The 15,778-nt window shown below is 30.7% G+C and overlaps 2 protein-coding genes across 2 annotated transcripts in view; both read right to left on the bottom strand.

Annotated features, from left to right (window-relative positions):
• Positions 1 to 1,362: 1,362 nt before the first annotated feature.
• On the bottom strand, positions 1,363 to 3,822 carry TRIADDRAFT_34256 (uncharacterized protein; the record flags this gene model as incomplete). Its single annotated transcript, XM_002118445.1, has 4 exons — positions 1,363 to 1,705; positions 2,054 to 2,250; positions 2,837 to 2,945; positions 3,179 to 3,822. 4 exons carry the CDS (start codon positions 3,820 to 3,822, stop codon positions 1,363 to 1,365), a joined length of 1,293 nt encoding a protein of 430 aa, XP_002118481.1.
• Positions 3,823 to 8,789: 4,967 nt separating this feature from the next.
• TRIADDRAFT_34259 (uncharacterized protein) overlaps positions 8,790 to 15,778 on the bottom strand; it is a gene marked incomplete at both ends in the record, with an annotated part of 10,415 nt that continues 3,426 nt past the window's right edge. Inside the window, 3 exons of the mRNA XM_002118444.1 lie at positions 8,790 to 9,132; positions 9,403 to 9,599; positions 10,502 to 10,610. Coding sequence (XP_002118480.1) covers positions 8,790 to 9,132; positions 9,403 to 9,599; positions 10,502 to 10,610 — 649 coding nt within the window. The remainder of the gene's footprint in view (positions 9,133 to 9,402; positions 9,600 to 10,501; positions 10,611 to 15,778) is intronic.

The raw sequence follows: 15,778 nt of genomic DNA, 5'->3' as shown, positions 1-15,778 counted from the left end.
ATTGTAGATTTTTATATACTTTAAACTACTAATAATGATGCGTACGTGTATATGATATAATGAGATGTAAACGATCCGATGTATTCCGAATACTAGCGATACCTACATTTTCTGTGTAATTAGAACATCTGCTAACGCAAATTGATTTATAAATAGAAAAAAATTACCAAAATATCCTCGTTTGTTTAATACCTGTTGAATAACATTAAAAATGGCTTCTTTTGAAAATGCCAAATTATAATTATTAATCTTATTAGTATTACTACTTGTAAGTTTTAATACTGTCATATTGCCCTCCCTTACTATTGTGGTTAGACTTAAATATCGGAAACTCGACATAATTTCCATCATTGACTACTACAATCTTGTAATAACCTTCCTATGAAATCTCTGCATCCAATTATTAACATAGGCAGTATTTATGTTGCCTATTCACTAATTAAGATTTAAGATTATATGTAATGGCATAAATATCATAATGCTACTATAACAGAACTTTCAACTTTCGGTATATGCTCGAATTTACTGATAGTTAATGATAATACGCGAAATAAGGATATCATGTTATAATCTTCTTACAGATTGGCCAAATTATAGTCTATCGTGTTATTCTTAAATAATTATTTAAATTAATTTTCTTTCTATAATTTTCCGATTAATGCTTCAGAATAATTGTATAAATTCTTACAAATGCGATGTATTATATAAATAATAAATAAAGCATTTAATCAAAGCATAGAAATTGCTTTGATTTATCTTAGATTCGAATTAACTCCGAACGAAGCGTAGGAATATAATGTAATAAATCTATCTAGTTTATATAATTTTATTAATAACAAAAATATCATCAAAGTCAATCGTGTATTTCTACATCGTATAGAAGCATTCAACAAACCTGATAGATATAGTGAACTGACGATAGAAGAAACATACATTGCCTAATAACACCGAAATTGCTGTTAATTAGTAAAACTGTTTCAAACATCATCTACTATTATAATAAAAATGTGTTGCATACCTCGATAGAAAAATAAAGTAAATCTAGTAGCGCTGGCAAACATATATAACTTAGAGATTATACCAATCATATAACTATTAATGTTAGCAAATAGCCGATACGGTTGAGTTAAACCGTGCTTATAGTAATAAGCACATAACGTATGCGTTAAGTTAAACCAGATATTTTAATAAAAAAATTTTACTAAAAATCTACTTCCGATCTATAAAATATACTTGATAACCTAGAATGTAAAAGTTTTAAATAGCTAGAAATCATGAATAGTCTTATAATATTAAGTTAGAATCCATATAGAGCTATCAATACCCGAACAACACTCTATTCTAGCTATTATAACTAACAAACTAAATGTTAGAAGTTCTATAATCTATGTTAAGTTCTTTCTCTAGTACTCTCATACAAGATGTTGCTCCATCCCAATCAACGTGTCCACCTTCAATATGCCTAAAATTATCTGGAGACACGACAAAAGCCATTCTACTATGCAAAACACGAAAATTATCGACAGAAATCAAAGTTCCAGGTTGCAGCTTAAATTGTATAATATTAGCCGGACTGTAAGCATATCTTAAAAATTGCGTCATAGCATTATAAAAGTCTGTCAATTTATAATGAGGTACATCTATTCTTGAAGTTCGAGCATGATCAGCATAGCAAATTTGTTTAAGATCTCCATTTTCATTTAATCTATATATTTATGTAGATTCATAGAAGAATATTAATACAATATAATCTTTATACGTATTAGATCACTTTTAGACTTTTCCATTATAGTCATATCCAATAAGTTACTTTTATGAAATATTGTAGATAATTTCAGTGAGCCAAAGCAGAATAACTAAGCTGTGCAATACTATTGGCTAATAAATCTGAATTAAGAGTAAAATATACTTTATGATATATCGAATAGCTTAAGTTTTAATATCGTATTTAGGCACTAGTACAGAAAGATCGTAATTTTAAACTTGCAACTTATTTATCAGGTTAATTTAATAACTAGTTATATAGTAATTCATTGTTAGACAATGCAATTACCGGATAATTGGGTGTTTAGCCATAAGATTAAAATTATAAGAGTCAGTACCAATATCTTTGTGATGAACAGGAAATTCTGTCAACGTTTGAAAATATTTAGGATGGCTGGCCCTCAATTGCTCAACAGCTTTAAATCCATCCGTAAATTGACTCTCGCCTCCTTCATTAGCTGCTATTATACAATGGAGCATGAATATCTAATTCATACAAATCAATAAATAGCTAGTTAACGCTAGCGAGATACAAGTTAGTCGATATACCTGTCAGTAATTAATCAATAACTAAGCCATAAGTCAATTTACAAGTAAGAAGCTGATATTAATTCCTTTTTTAATTAGGAGTATAGTCACGTAGTAGTTCAATTCTTAACTAGTTAATACATGATCTTTACATGATTTTATCTTGAAAGCGTAAATAAAATATCAGTCATTATGACGCCATCAAATATACAGAGCGCGATGTCAGATCAATTCTGTAAAGGTACTAAATAATGCACTGTATGCGAATATCAGTAATTTTTTTTGTAACATAGGCGTGGAATGCGACGTCGCTTAGGTCAAGTTTCGCTACTACTTGATTTAAACACAAATACGTACAAATTTTCGTGTATTTTCTACTGTACTCACTCTAATAAATCGTGCTCAAATCTGTCTCTTACAGATATGTTTATTGATTCAAGAATAATTCTAGCGTAATATTGATAAAGAATGTACAGAAACTGATATTCACATTCGTATTATCAAGGCAGACAAAAGGTAAGAATTCTTTATAATTTATAATTACCCCAGGAATGTTGTCGTAATAGGTATAATCAGTATGCAATGCCAGCCCCCCGCTTCTATAGGCAAGAGTTGTTGCTTGGTCACCTTTACTTTGGTTATGAAAGGTGTATCTAAAGATTAGAATGATACGGTTTAGTAATTTATCAAATACATACATATTACGCATACGTAGGTAGCTATATTATGAACTACGAAAATGTGTTGAGCATTAAAATGAAAAATAGCATGCTATTTGTAACGCAGTAAACATAAATTTTATAATAAAACAGCGTATAGCAGTAAATAGAATCTTCTTTCGTCAATTTGATACTATATAGATAACGCTAGTTGTATTCATTCTTACCCATAAACCGTTTCGCGAAGATGACCTATTTTTGCTGCAACTTTCTCTACTTGACCGACTCTTTTAGGTAAGCCGACTATTAACGCAATACCCCTTTCCATTACACATCGTAGCCATCGATATAGTTCTGATTTATCGTTTAAAATCCGATCAAAATGGAATTGCGGTATGTCGTTTTGTATTTCGCTACCCCATAACTGTCTTTTAATTGGATGTACATCCTTTTTGTCATCTCCAGTAAATCGATGAGCTTTTAACCAATCTAATTCAAACACACTAGACGTATGCTCGCCGTCGTTTATCCATTCTAGATGTAATTTATCCTTATTCTCGTTCATACAAGCTGTCTTTACTGTTGCATTAGCGTAGTTATGATAGATAGGATTCGAGATGATACGTTGTTGCGCTTGAGGATCGAAACAAGACGGACATCGACAATTATCGCGAAGATAAACATGAGGATAATCTGTAATTTTACCATCATCCCACTTTACAGATACTAGCTTATCTTGAACTCGATTTTCGACTTGTATAGAATAATACAATTTAGACGATAACCAATATGGGCGTCGAAGTACGATCGAAGAGGAATATTTAACCGCACGTCGAGACAGCAGACTGTTAATTACTGAGAAAGAGACCATGATAATTACTTACATTAATCTTTGATATCGAAGTGCGAGTACTCGATACTACTATTAATCTTGTAATAAACAAAGAGTTAGAATATTTACGAGACTAACTGATAACCTAGATTGAAACATAGAATAATAAGGTACACTTAACGCTAGTATTTTTAATAATATAAGAAAAAGTAGGATCGCCATGAATTATGTCGCTTACCCTCAAAGTAAATTATTGTTTGTAAAGACTATAGCTACAATACATAATTAGATGCAATGTGATTCGTAAACAATATAATTAAGTATCACAATTGTAAACATAATATATTGTATATCTTGATTAAAGCAGTTGGCATAGTACAGATATGCGCTCATACTAGCTGATCATACACACTTAGCCGAGCATTGCCGCCAATATATTATGTGCTGTATTCCTACATGGGTACTCAACTGAGTCGGGCTCTGTTCTCGGTATTCTTACTTTTGTTAACTAATACGTTTGCTTATATATATATTTTATTGATATTAGTAGTTATATTAGATTACGGATTTTCTATACGGTGCCAGTACTCACTATTCATATTAATCCTAGTAATTTCAGTTAATAACAGTAGTAATGTGCTTTAAAAAAGGAAATAGTAACATAAAGCAAAGCGCTATGTGATTTACTGTAGAGTAAGTCTGCTGCACTTAATAGAGTATCTGTAGATGATGGCTGCTATGATGAAACGGTGTATTTGTTCTAATAGGGATTTACACTGTATTAATAACTCAATTTTTGAACTAGCGGGTTGTGAACCTTAGGAATAATAAATCCATTCACTATATCAAATACATTAAGTTGAGTAAAAATGTCTGACCACATCATAATATTATGGTAATTACTATAGGTCTTATTTTTAAAGATTATCTTCCTACTAGAACACGGTAATACTGTAGCCATTCGAGTAGTGTTACTGTAAATAATAGACATTATTCGCTAATCGTCACCTTTTATAAATTTTCGTTTACTTATTGAAAAAAACGAGCAAAGGTAACTATCGAAAGCTGAGATATTCAGCGAAGTATAATCAATAGCTAAATCACTGTAGTAATTTCAGCTAATCGATGTAGTTATGTGTCAAGTTAAGAACTCATGCACTACAATCACTGACGAAGAAATTAGAATTTCGTTTTACCTCAAGTAATGCGGAGTAAGCAAGACAAACATTACACCCTTGTAAGGAAAATTAATTACGAGTTAATGTATACAGAAAATTTTATTCTTTCTACATATGAAAATTCATGATGATAGATACTTGAGAATCGACGGAATTGATTATGCTACGTATTCAATTCATTAAAAGTTAATTAACTTGAACAATCAGTTATCTTCATTTACGTACTTTAGCCCATTAACTATATAGTATAGACAAACTATCAATTTAGTAATCAAATGTATGTTAATATCTAACTAAAGAATGATAAGCTATAAGATTGAAATCGAAATGACTGACATCTCTTCCTGTATCTTCATATTGAATGGGATATTTTCTGATATTTAGGATGACTGGTTCTTAATTGTTCAGCAGCCTTAAACCCGTTGGTTTATTAACTTATACTTTTTTGTTTGCTGCCCTTATACAATGTTGCAAAACCATCTAATTTATAAAGTCCATGATAGTATCGACTCTGGTGTGATACTACAATAATTAATTCTAGTTAATAGTGGCATTTTGATAAACAGTAAGACCTTAGTACTAATGCTAAAGGTAATTGACAATATCTCACAAGTAAAATTTGCAATAATACTAGGGTATTTTACAGTGCATGTAGTATCAATACGTTATACAAATACACGGGAATCTAAATATTTCTACCACTGTATGAAAGACCTGTATTATAGAAGGATTAAGTACAACCTCTCGATTTTTACATGCAGTGATATATTTAGATTTCAAATCTATTTAAATTTTCATTAAATATCTTATTTGCTATGGTAAGTTACACCATTTAAGGATTTATGTTTGCGGAAGTAGCTTAACTAATAAATATGGCATTAAAATTATTGTTTAAATCAGTACCTAAAGATTACTTAACTAGGTATTCAAGTTTTACTATAACAAGTTATTGTTTGGTAAATATATAATATACTAAGATCAAAAACCACTCTAGTAAACAACTCTGATAACATATGAAACCCCAATTGTATCAATGTGTTTAATAAGGTCAATTATATCTTATTCTGTTCTACTGCTGCAACTCACAATAAAGTTAGACTAAATGAGTAAAGAAAAAGTCTGCTTTATTGGAGTTTAGATATTGTAGGCTCGCGCAAGCTAGTCTAAAACAAGAAAATAATACAACACACGAATCTAATTCTAAGCTCTAACTAACTTTCTAGCCAAGAAATATCTCCCATATATATATATATACTCAATATTTACATCGATATTACTAGTTGAAGGAACATGATAGTAATTATTAATAGCTATGTGTTAGTACCCTAGAATGTTAACATAATATCACTAGATTATAATACACTAGATCAGTACGCATAGCTAATCCTCTACTTTTTAAGGCTATAGTTGTAACATTGTCACTTTTAGTATGCACTTAAAACGATATACTATAAACGCAATGAGTACTGTGTCGGTTAATCAATTAATACGCATACTTACTCATGTTTAAGTACCAGTATACCGCTATTGTTAATTGAATATTTAGGCATGATCTTGCTTTCAGGACAATCGTAAATCTTTCATTATTCACTTTGAATTACTTAATATTTAATCGCAAATGGTATTATTCTAGCGTTATTTACCTGAAAACGTCATGAAAATATTGCAATCCGTTTTGAAAATCTCGCTAGTTGACTGACATCCTCTGACATAATTCACCCCTATCGACACAATTCTGAGTTATCAATTAATGTAATGTTTTGTCAAAATCAAATTATGGCATGTTGTTTAGCATCTCAACACTATAGCTATTTCGTTATGGGATTGACTCCAATATCATTATTATTAGAGACTGATCGATGAGCCTTTAAGCAATCTAATTGAAAGTTACTAGTTGTATATTTGCCATCATTTATCCATTCTAGGAATAATCCACTCTTTTTTCATCTACTCGGTCTGTCTTTATTGCTGCTTTAGCATAACCATGATCCACATTATTAGAGATAGAACAATATCGAATTTGAGGATCGAAATAAGATTGATAACGAAATTATCACGAAATTAGATATGGGATAATTTGTAGTTGTGCCATCGTTCCGTGTTGCAAATCAGTTTATCTCGAGCTCGATTTTTGACTTGTACGGAATAACATACGTAACTTAGGAGATAGCCCGTATGCGTGTCAAATTAAGTTGGGAGAGAAACGTCTGATGGCATATCTCAGTCTGAGACAGTAAAGTATTGATTATTATAAGAGAGAATATAGCGATTTTTAAGATAATATCAAATTACGGATATTATATTTTGTTCTGATTATCTTATCAGTCTTACGACGAACGAAAAGTTGGAAAATTTTATTCGAAAATTTGAAATAAAAACATTAAAAGATGTTATAGCATTCGCTTTGCTTGTAATAGTGTCAGAAAACTCAGAATTAATATGAATTATGTTGCAAGCGTTTTTAAATATACAGCCACCTACAAAATTTATAACTAAGATAACATAATTTTCAATTAAATCAGCTAAAAGCTCATCTATCCATCGCTTGTGCTGACATTGAATTCTATCCAATTACAAAACAGCTTTAGATTAGCGAAATGAAAACAATTTATTACGATTTTATTTTAACAAAGCATTAATTAAATAATAATTCAAAATTACATCACCGGACATATTATAGGATAAATGTGCACAGTATAGATAACTTATCTATAATTAATACCTTTCTTGCTAATTGAGATAGTCAGTAACTCAGCGTAGAAAGCAAGCAGCACTTCTTTATTAAAATTCAATAGCTGATGACAAATTCAATTGGCACTAAATGTAATTTTGGCGTCAGTGCTAATTGGGATGCATGTTCACGGTTTAAATTAGATATATAAGGTTAATTGAGCACAGAATGAAACTAAATTATAAACTTGTTTTAAATAAGATATTGTCGAATAAAGGTGTACAGTATTCTTAATTTTACTATTGGTATTTCATGTAATAGACAGATGGGTATCATTATTTGGAATTAATGGATGACTTGTAATGGTGATTTAATATGACATTTAATAGTCACTGAGAAATAGTGATCTTCCAATGTTTCTTCTACATTGCCATGTATAATGTAACAATTGTGAAATTGTTGAAGAGTAGTCCAGATTAGAACAATAATTTGATGAACAATATCGGCATGGCATGATAAAACTTTTACCCAAGTAAGCCATGTTACTGACTTGAAACATAAATGTAGTGTTTAGATTATACAAAAGTTATCATGGTCAATGATCCGATGGCTAATTCCAATTTATACGTAAACAAGTTATAGCAAAAGTAATCACAGTTACTTACACTAAATGCTTTTTACGAAGTGACTTTTTCTAAATAATGATATGTAAAAGAACTAGCGGTGTATAGCAACTGATCATAGATAGATATAATCATACGGCATGGTAATAGAGGGTGCTTGTGATTCGTTACAAGATTACATTCATTTTGAATTTATTTCCTATATAACTATTGCAAAGTTTTAAAGTTTTAAAACTTCTTCACTTAGAAGGCTGAATTACTTAATAAGATAATACATTTTACACACAATTTTTAATAATATTCTAAGCTCTACATTAAAGGTTAATAAATCTCTGCATCAAATTCTTAACACACGCAGTATTTACCAAATAAAGTCTATGGATATAAATAATGTCATAGATATAATAAAAGTGTACCAGAACTTCCAACCTTCGGTATGCACATGTTAGAATTTAATGATAGTTAATTGTTAAAATCCATATAGAGTTATTGTTTCCCAAGCAACACACTATTTTAGCCATTAAAAGTAATAAACTAAATGTTAGGAGTTCTATAATCTATGTTAAGTTCTTTCTCTAGTACTCTCATACAAGATGTTGCTCCATCCCAATCAACGTGTCCACCTTCAACATGTCTAAAATTATCTGGAGACACGTCAAAAGCCGTTCTACCATGCAAAACACGAAAATTATCGACAGAAATCAAGGTTCCAGGTTGCAGCTTAAATTGTATAATATTAGCCGGACTGTAAGCATATCTTAAAAATTGCGTCATAGCATTATAAAAGTCTGTCAATTTATAATGAGGCACATCTATTCTTGAAGTTCGTGTATGATCGCCATAGTAAATTTGTTTAAGATCTCCATTTTCATTTAATCTATATGTTTACATAAGTTAATAAGGTTACTGTTGTGAAGTATTATTGATTGTTTTAGAGAACCGAAGTAGAATAAATCAGCTTTGTAATACTATTAGCTGAATAAATCTGATTTAAGAGTGAAATATACTTTGTGATATATCAAATAGCTTCAGTTTTTAAACCGTTACTAAAAGATCTTAATTTTAAACTTGTAAGTTATTTATCAAATAGATTCGATAACTACCATAGCTACTTATATCGTAGTTTATTGTTACATATTGCAATTACCGAATAATTGGATGTTCAGCCGTAAGACTGAATTCATAAGAGTCAGTGCCAGTATCTTCGTGCTCAACAGGAGTTTCCGCTAATATTTTAAAATATTGAGGATGACTGGCCCTCAATTGCTCAGCAGCTTTAAATCCGTCCGTAAATTGGCTGTCGCCTCCTTGCTTAGCTGCTGTTACACAATGCAGCATGAATATCTAATTCATACAATCAATAAAAAGTTAGTTAATGCCAGTGAGATATAAGTAAATTAATCAATTATCTTCAGATAATCTATAACTAAGTTAGGCGTCGATTCAGAAGTTACAAAACTGATTTTAACTCTTTTCATTAATTATGAGTACAGTCACGTAGTAATTCAATTCTAAAATAGTAACCACATGATTTTATCTTGCAAGTATAAATAAAATATTAGTCTTTATGACATTGCCTTATACATAGAATTCGATATTCGATCAAAGCTACAAGGGCACAAAGTAATACGCTGTATGCGAATATGAATACATTTTTTTCTAGCATAGGCAGCGAAATATTCTCGTTAATGTAAGTTAATTAACAGTACCGTAACGTGGACAATAGCTGAAATATTAACTTTAAAGTAGCAGTTCTTAAAGTTGTATTTTAACTACTACAGATAGCAAATATGTCTTACTCATAGAGCGTTGTAGCTACTAATACGCTAAATCTCTATCGTCTGTAAAACTAGCGAGAAATACGATATCGCTTAAGCTACGTTACTATATGTAAATACTATAAAATAATTCTCAAGAATATTTGATTTATTAAGCACAATTACATCCAGATTTTCGCATACTCTCTGTTTTAGCGCTTTTTTAAATCACGCTAAAATCTGTCTCTGGCAGATATACTGTAGTTATTAATTTAAAAATAGCTCTATCTTGGAAGCATATATAGTAAGAAAATCCAGCTATGAATTTTCTTCTTATGTATGACTTTGTACAGATATACGTATGTTTCCGTTCATTTAAACGAGTAATCTACTAGTATCGATATGGAATGTAAAGAAATTACCATCCGTATCTGTATTTCAATTATCAAGGCAGATACAAGGTAAGAATTTTTCATAATTTATAATTACCCCAGGAATGTTGTTGTAATAGGGGAAATCAGTATGCAATGCCAGACCGCCGCTCTTGTAGGCAACAGTTGTTACATGATCACCTTTACTTTGGCTATGGAAAGTAGGTCTAAAGATCAGAATGATACGGTTTATTAATTGATCAAGTGCTATATAATGCGCATATACAGATGACTATATTATGAACTACGAACATATGCTGAGCATTAAAATGAAAAATAGCATGCTATCTGTAACACAGTAAACATAAATTTTATAATAATACAGCGTATAGAAGTGTACGGAATCTTCTCTCGGCCATTTTATACCACTGTATATTGATAACGCTGATTTATTTATTCTTACCCATAAATCGTCTCGCGAAGATGACCTATTTTTGCTGCAACTTTCTCTACTTGACCGGCTCTTTTAGGTAAGCCGACTATTAACGCAATACCCCTTTCCATTACACATCGTAGCCATCGATATAGTTCTGATTTATCGTTTAAAATCCGATCAAAATGAAATTGCAGTATGTCGTTTTGTATTTCGCTACCCCATAACTGTCTTTTAATTGGATGTACATCCTTTTTGTCATCTCCAGTAAATCGATGAGCTTTTAACCAATCTAATTCAAACACACTAGACGTATGCTCGCCGTCGTTTATCCATTCTAGATGTAATTTATCCTTATTCTCGTTCATACAAGCTGTCTTTACTATTGCATCAGTATAGTTATGATAGATAGGATTCGAGATGATACGTTGTTGCGCTTGAGGATCGAAACAAGACGGACATCGACAATTATCGCGAAGATAAACATGAGGATAATCTGTAATTTTACCATCATCCCACTTTACAGATACTAGCTTATCTTGAACTCGATTTTCGACTTGTATAGAATAATACAATTTAGACGATAACCAATATGGGCGTCGAAGTACGATCGAAGAGGAATATTTAACCGCACGTCGAGACAGCAGACTGTTAATTACTGAGAAAGAGACCATGATAATTACTTACATTAATCTTTGATATCGAAGTGCGAGTACTCGATACTACTATTAATCTTGTAATAAACAAAGAGTTAGAATGTTGACGAGACTAACTGATAGCGAAAAATGAAAAATAGAAGAACGACTTTTACTTGATAACCGTGTTTTTAATGATTTACAGAAAAAGTGAGATTGTAATGATAGTAATGAATTATGTCGCTTATCTACAAAGTAAATTATTGTTTGTAAAGACTATAGCTACAATACATAATTAGATGCAATGTGATTCATAAACAATATTTTTATTAACACTATTGTCCACACAATATATTCTGTATGCTTAATTAAAGTAGTTGGCGTACTATGGATATGGATTCATATATAGCTGACCTTACACACTTAGCCGTGCTTTACCGTCAATAAAGGATATGATGTATTCCTATGAGGATATGTAACATTATGATCTAATATAGAAGATGCCTAGTGTAGTAATATCCTAATATACGAACACTTATCATATACCATTAAGTACTGTACATTCATAATGTACGACATCATGACGACATATAGACGACATGCTATACATATAAAGACATTATCTCAATCTCATCTAAAACCTATAAATACCCTTGTACGCTAACTCGTTAGTCAGTTCCTACGTTCCTGCTATCTCCAATACCTTATCTATAACAACCATATCATTGTTAGCCTGTAACTTGTATCTCAATAAAATCCTTTATACCTTCTATCATCGTCTACCTTAAAATACTTTACGCTACTTAAAGAAGATATTATTATAGATACCGGTACACAGCTGAGTCGAACTCTGTTCTCGCTATTCTTACTTTTGTTACCAAACGCATTTGCTTATAAATTTTATTATATAATTATTAGCAGTAGCTTTCTCAGATATTTGTTATTTACTCTGAATCTCACACAGGAGATTTCTCAACTGTGATCTACTACCCTACTAACAAACACCGCAACACAATCCACTACCACATAAACGTCTCAATTTCTAATAAATAAAAATAGTTAATTAATTAATCTAACTCAGTGTGGTAAATGATACCGTGACACCTTTAAACGTGTTACATCACTTTTAAATTTTTCTATTGTAATCATATCCTATAAATTTATAAAATATTTTTCTAATTATTTCAGTTAGCCAAAGCGGAATAACTCAGCTTTGTAATACTATTGGTTGATACATTTGATTGAATAGTAAAATATATATTGCGATATTTCAAATAGCTTAAGTTTTTAAATCGTATTCATGCTCTAATATTAAAAGATCGTGATTTTAAACTTGCAACTTATTCCTCAAATAGATCCAATAACTTAGTTACTTATCTCGTAATTCATTGTTAGACAATGCAATTATGGAACAATCGGGTGTTCAGCTATAACTCTAAAATTAAAAGAGTCTAGCTATTAAAATTAATAAACTAAATGATCTCGCCTATACATTTAAGATTAATTGCAAATTAGTGTCAACAATTGTCACCATGCAATTAAGCGCCGTGAATAGTAGAGTAGATTAAACTTCGTGGTACATTTATGTCTATGCTGTATAGGCTAGGCTGATAAATTTGTGAGATTAGCTTGTAATTAGGAATGATTCTTCGTTATAAATCGTTTTTACAGTTTATACGAGTAGCAATAGCGTAGAACGTATTACTTTGAAGTAAAAGTTAAAGTAGCTCAAAGTTGTGACGTTTGTCTTCATGATAGTAATCTTGAAGGGTAACGCTCGGCCAAGACGAAAGTAGTAGTTGGAACTAGCAACTTTAAGCAGATGCAACACTGTACTCTAGCTGTTGTCAAGAGAGTACTGTTATGTAGCGTACACGATGAACTTTTGTATATAATGCGAATAAAATTGTTCTATATACGTATAATAGATTGATAGCGTATAAATGACTTAAAACTCTCAGATAACTGGAATGAGACTAGCAGCTATGCTTCCACATCAATATCTATCTTATTAGTTCTCCCAAAGTCTTGTCTACCCAGGCGTATATTGATCTGATATATAACAGAACTAGTAACGTATACCAACAGATCAGATTACATAGAATCATGTAATAAGGTAATAGAAGGCGATAGCAATCCGTAATAATGCTATATTTATTCATTCAGAATTTATTTTCTTTAAGGTGATATAGTGATCATGCCGTTAGTCGTCTGCGTCGCCATTACTGTAATAAAGTTTTCTAAATTAAAAAATTTTTTCAGTTAGTAGGTTTCGTTGCTTAATTGGATTAATTTGTTTTGTATCCAATTTTTAAAAGTATTCCAAGTTTTACTGTAAGGGTTAATAAGTGCTATACAGATACGGTAAAAATATTAGAAAATTCTCATAAAAGCTATTGGTTTCTTCTCAACATTATTGCACAATGGCAGTAAGCTAAACTTCAAATATAAATCCATATACTCGCATACTACAATAAACAGTAATGCATCAAGTGTATTTCAATTCACTTCTTCTAATGATGTAGATGTTTACAAGGCCCTGTCCAATGAATTAATATTTTAATTTTACTATTCCTAATAAGTAACCATATCAGGTAATGAAAAAATAATAAGCCGACGATAGCATAACCTAGAATAGATTTCCACCGGGAATACACTACATAATTCATTAGTGACAATTGATAGCTAAACAAATGAGATTGCCAAATAAAAATATAAATCAGAAGTATGCCAATTATTGTCACGTTTAAACACATATATGCAACCTATTCAAAACGCTAATAATTGTACCATCTAGTCATACCGGTAGTTGTCGTAAATTCACTATCGTTTATTCATTCATTTTTTCTTCTTTTGCTGTCCTTATTGTTTCAGTCCTATTAAAAAAATCTCGTTTTACTTATAAGAGAAAACTCTAGAATAATCGTTGAATACATTATATTTATAATTGGGGCCTCCGAGCAGTTACTGTGCGTATGATAGAATGCTTTCCATGGAATTCTAGATATAACTTTGATATTTCTGTATCGCTGATAATTTTATCATTATACTTTCACGGGCGTATTACGAGTAAAATTCTTCTACAGAATCATTCTGAAGAAACTTTTACTTACAGAGTTATAGTATTTATCTTATTTAATCATTCTACATTAGTATTACCGGGACAAGCCCTTAAAGTTTTTCGGTTCGTAGATTTAGTGGTTATGTTAGATTCAACAACGATCGCGTTCAATAAGAAACTGCATTAGGTAACAAAAGTAAGAATAGTGAGAATAGAATCGGGTCCAGTCGGTCATCTACTGGGAATACATCGCATAATTTACTAATAGCAACGCACAGTTAGGTACGTAAGATCAGGCAAGGTCTGCAAGTCTCAGAGTATATCAGTAGAGTACCAACTACTTTAACTGAGCACACACACTATTTTATATCGACAATTGCATTAATTGCATTGTCCATAAATCTAATTCCGTCTAATTATATATTGTAGCTATAGTCTTTACAAACGATAATTTACTTAGTGAATAGCAATATTAACTCACGATAAGCCGACTTTTTCTGCTACCATTATTAGCACTGACATTATATATATAGTACCGTTAAATAATTCTTCTATGTCTCATTTTCACGCTATCAGTTAGTCTCGTGAACTTTCTGACTCTTTTTTTACGCTCTAATTTAAAAGCATAAAATTATGTACGATTTTCTTGATATTTAAAACTTGATGCCCTAGATCATAAGGTATCGTACATTTTATTGATTGAAAATAGATATTTAGCAAAACTTTTGTCTAGTTTAACTTAATGCATGCGTTATGTGCTCACTGTTGTAGAAAATTATTAACTCGACTGCATCAGCTATTTAGCAGAATCAACAATTATATAATTGGTATAATTTATAATTGTGCATATTTGTTAGTGCTGCTAGATTTACTACATTTTTCAATCGAAGTACGGTATGCAACACATTTATGTTAATGACATTTGAAAACAATTTCACTAATTGACAGTAATTTCGATGCAAGTAGGTAATATCAGTTTTTTCTATCGTTTGTTTGCTATGTTTATCAGATTTGGTAAAATAGTATATAGGCTAAAATACGGTATAAATAATAGAATATTATAAAAAAAAACTTTTTCTTTAATTATTTATCAGTTGTATTACGTTAAAATAAAGATAACTTGCATCATTTATCAATCCCTATAGTGGAAATTGGAATACTAATACAAATTGGGTACAAAACGAATGAAATCTAATAAAGCTACTAAATCTACTAACTAAAGAAATTTTAACATTTTTATTATAGTAATGGCGGCCAAGATAATTA

This window comes from Trichoplax adhaerens, genomic scaffold (assembly GCF_000150275.1).
Source record: "Trichoplax adhaerens TRIADscaffold_94 genomic scaffold, whole genome shotgun sequence".
NCBI lineage: Eukaryota > Metazoa > Placozoa > Uniplacotomia > Trichoplacea > Trichoplacidae > Trichoplax > Trichoplax adhaerens.
Note: the sequence above shows the minus strand (reverse complement) of the source record. Positions and strands in the feature narration are given on the sequence as shown.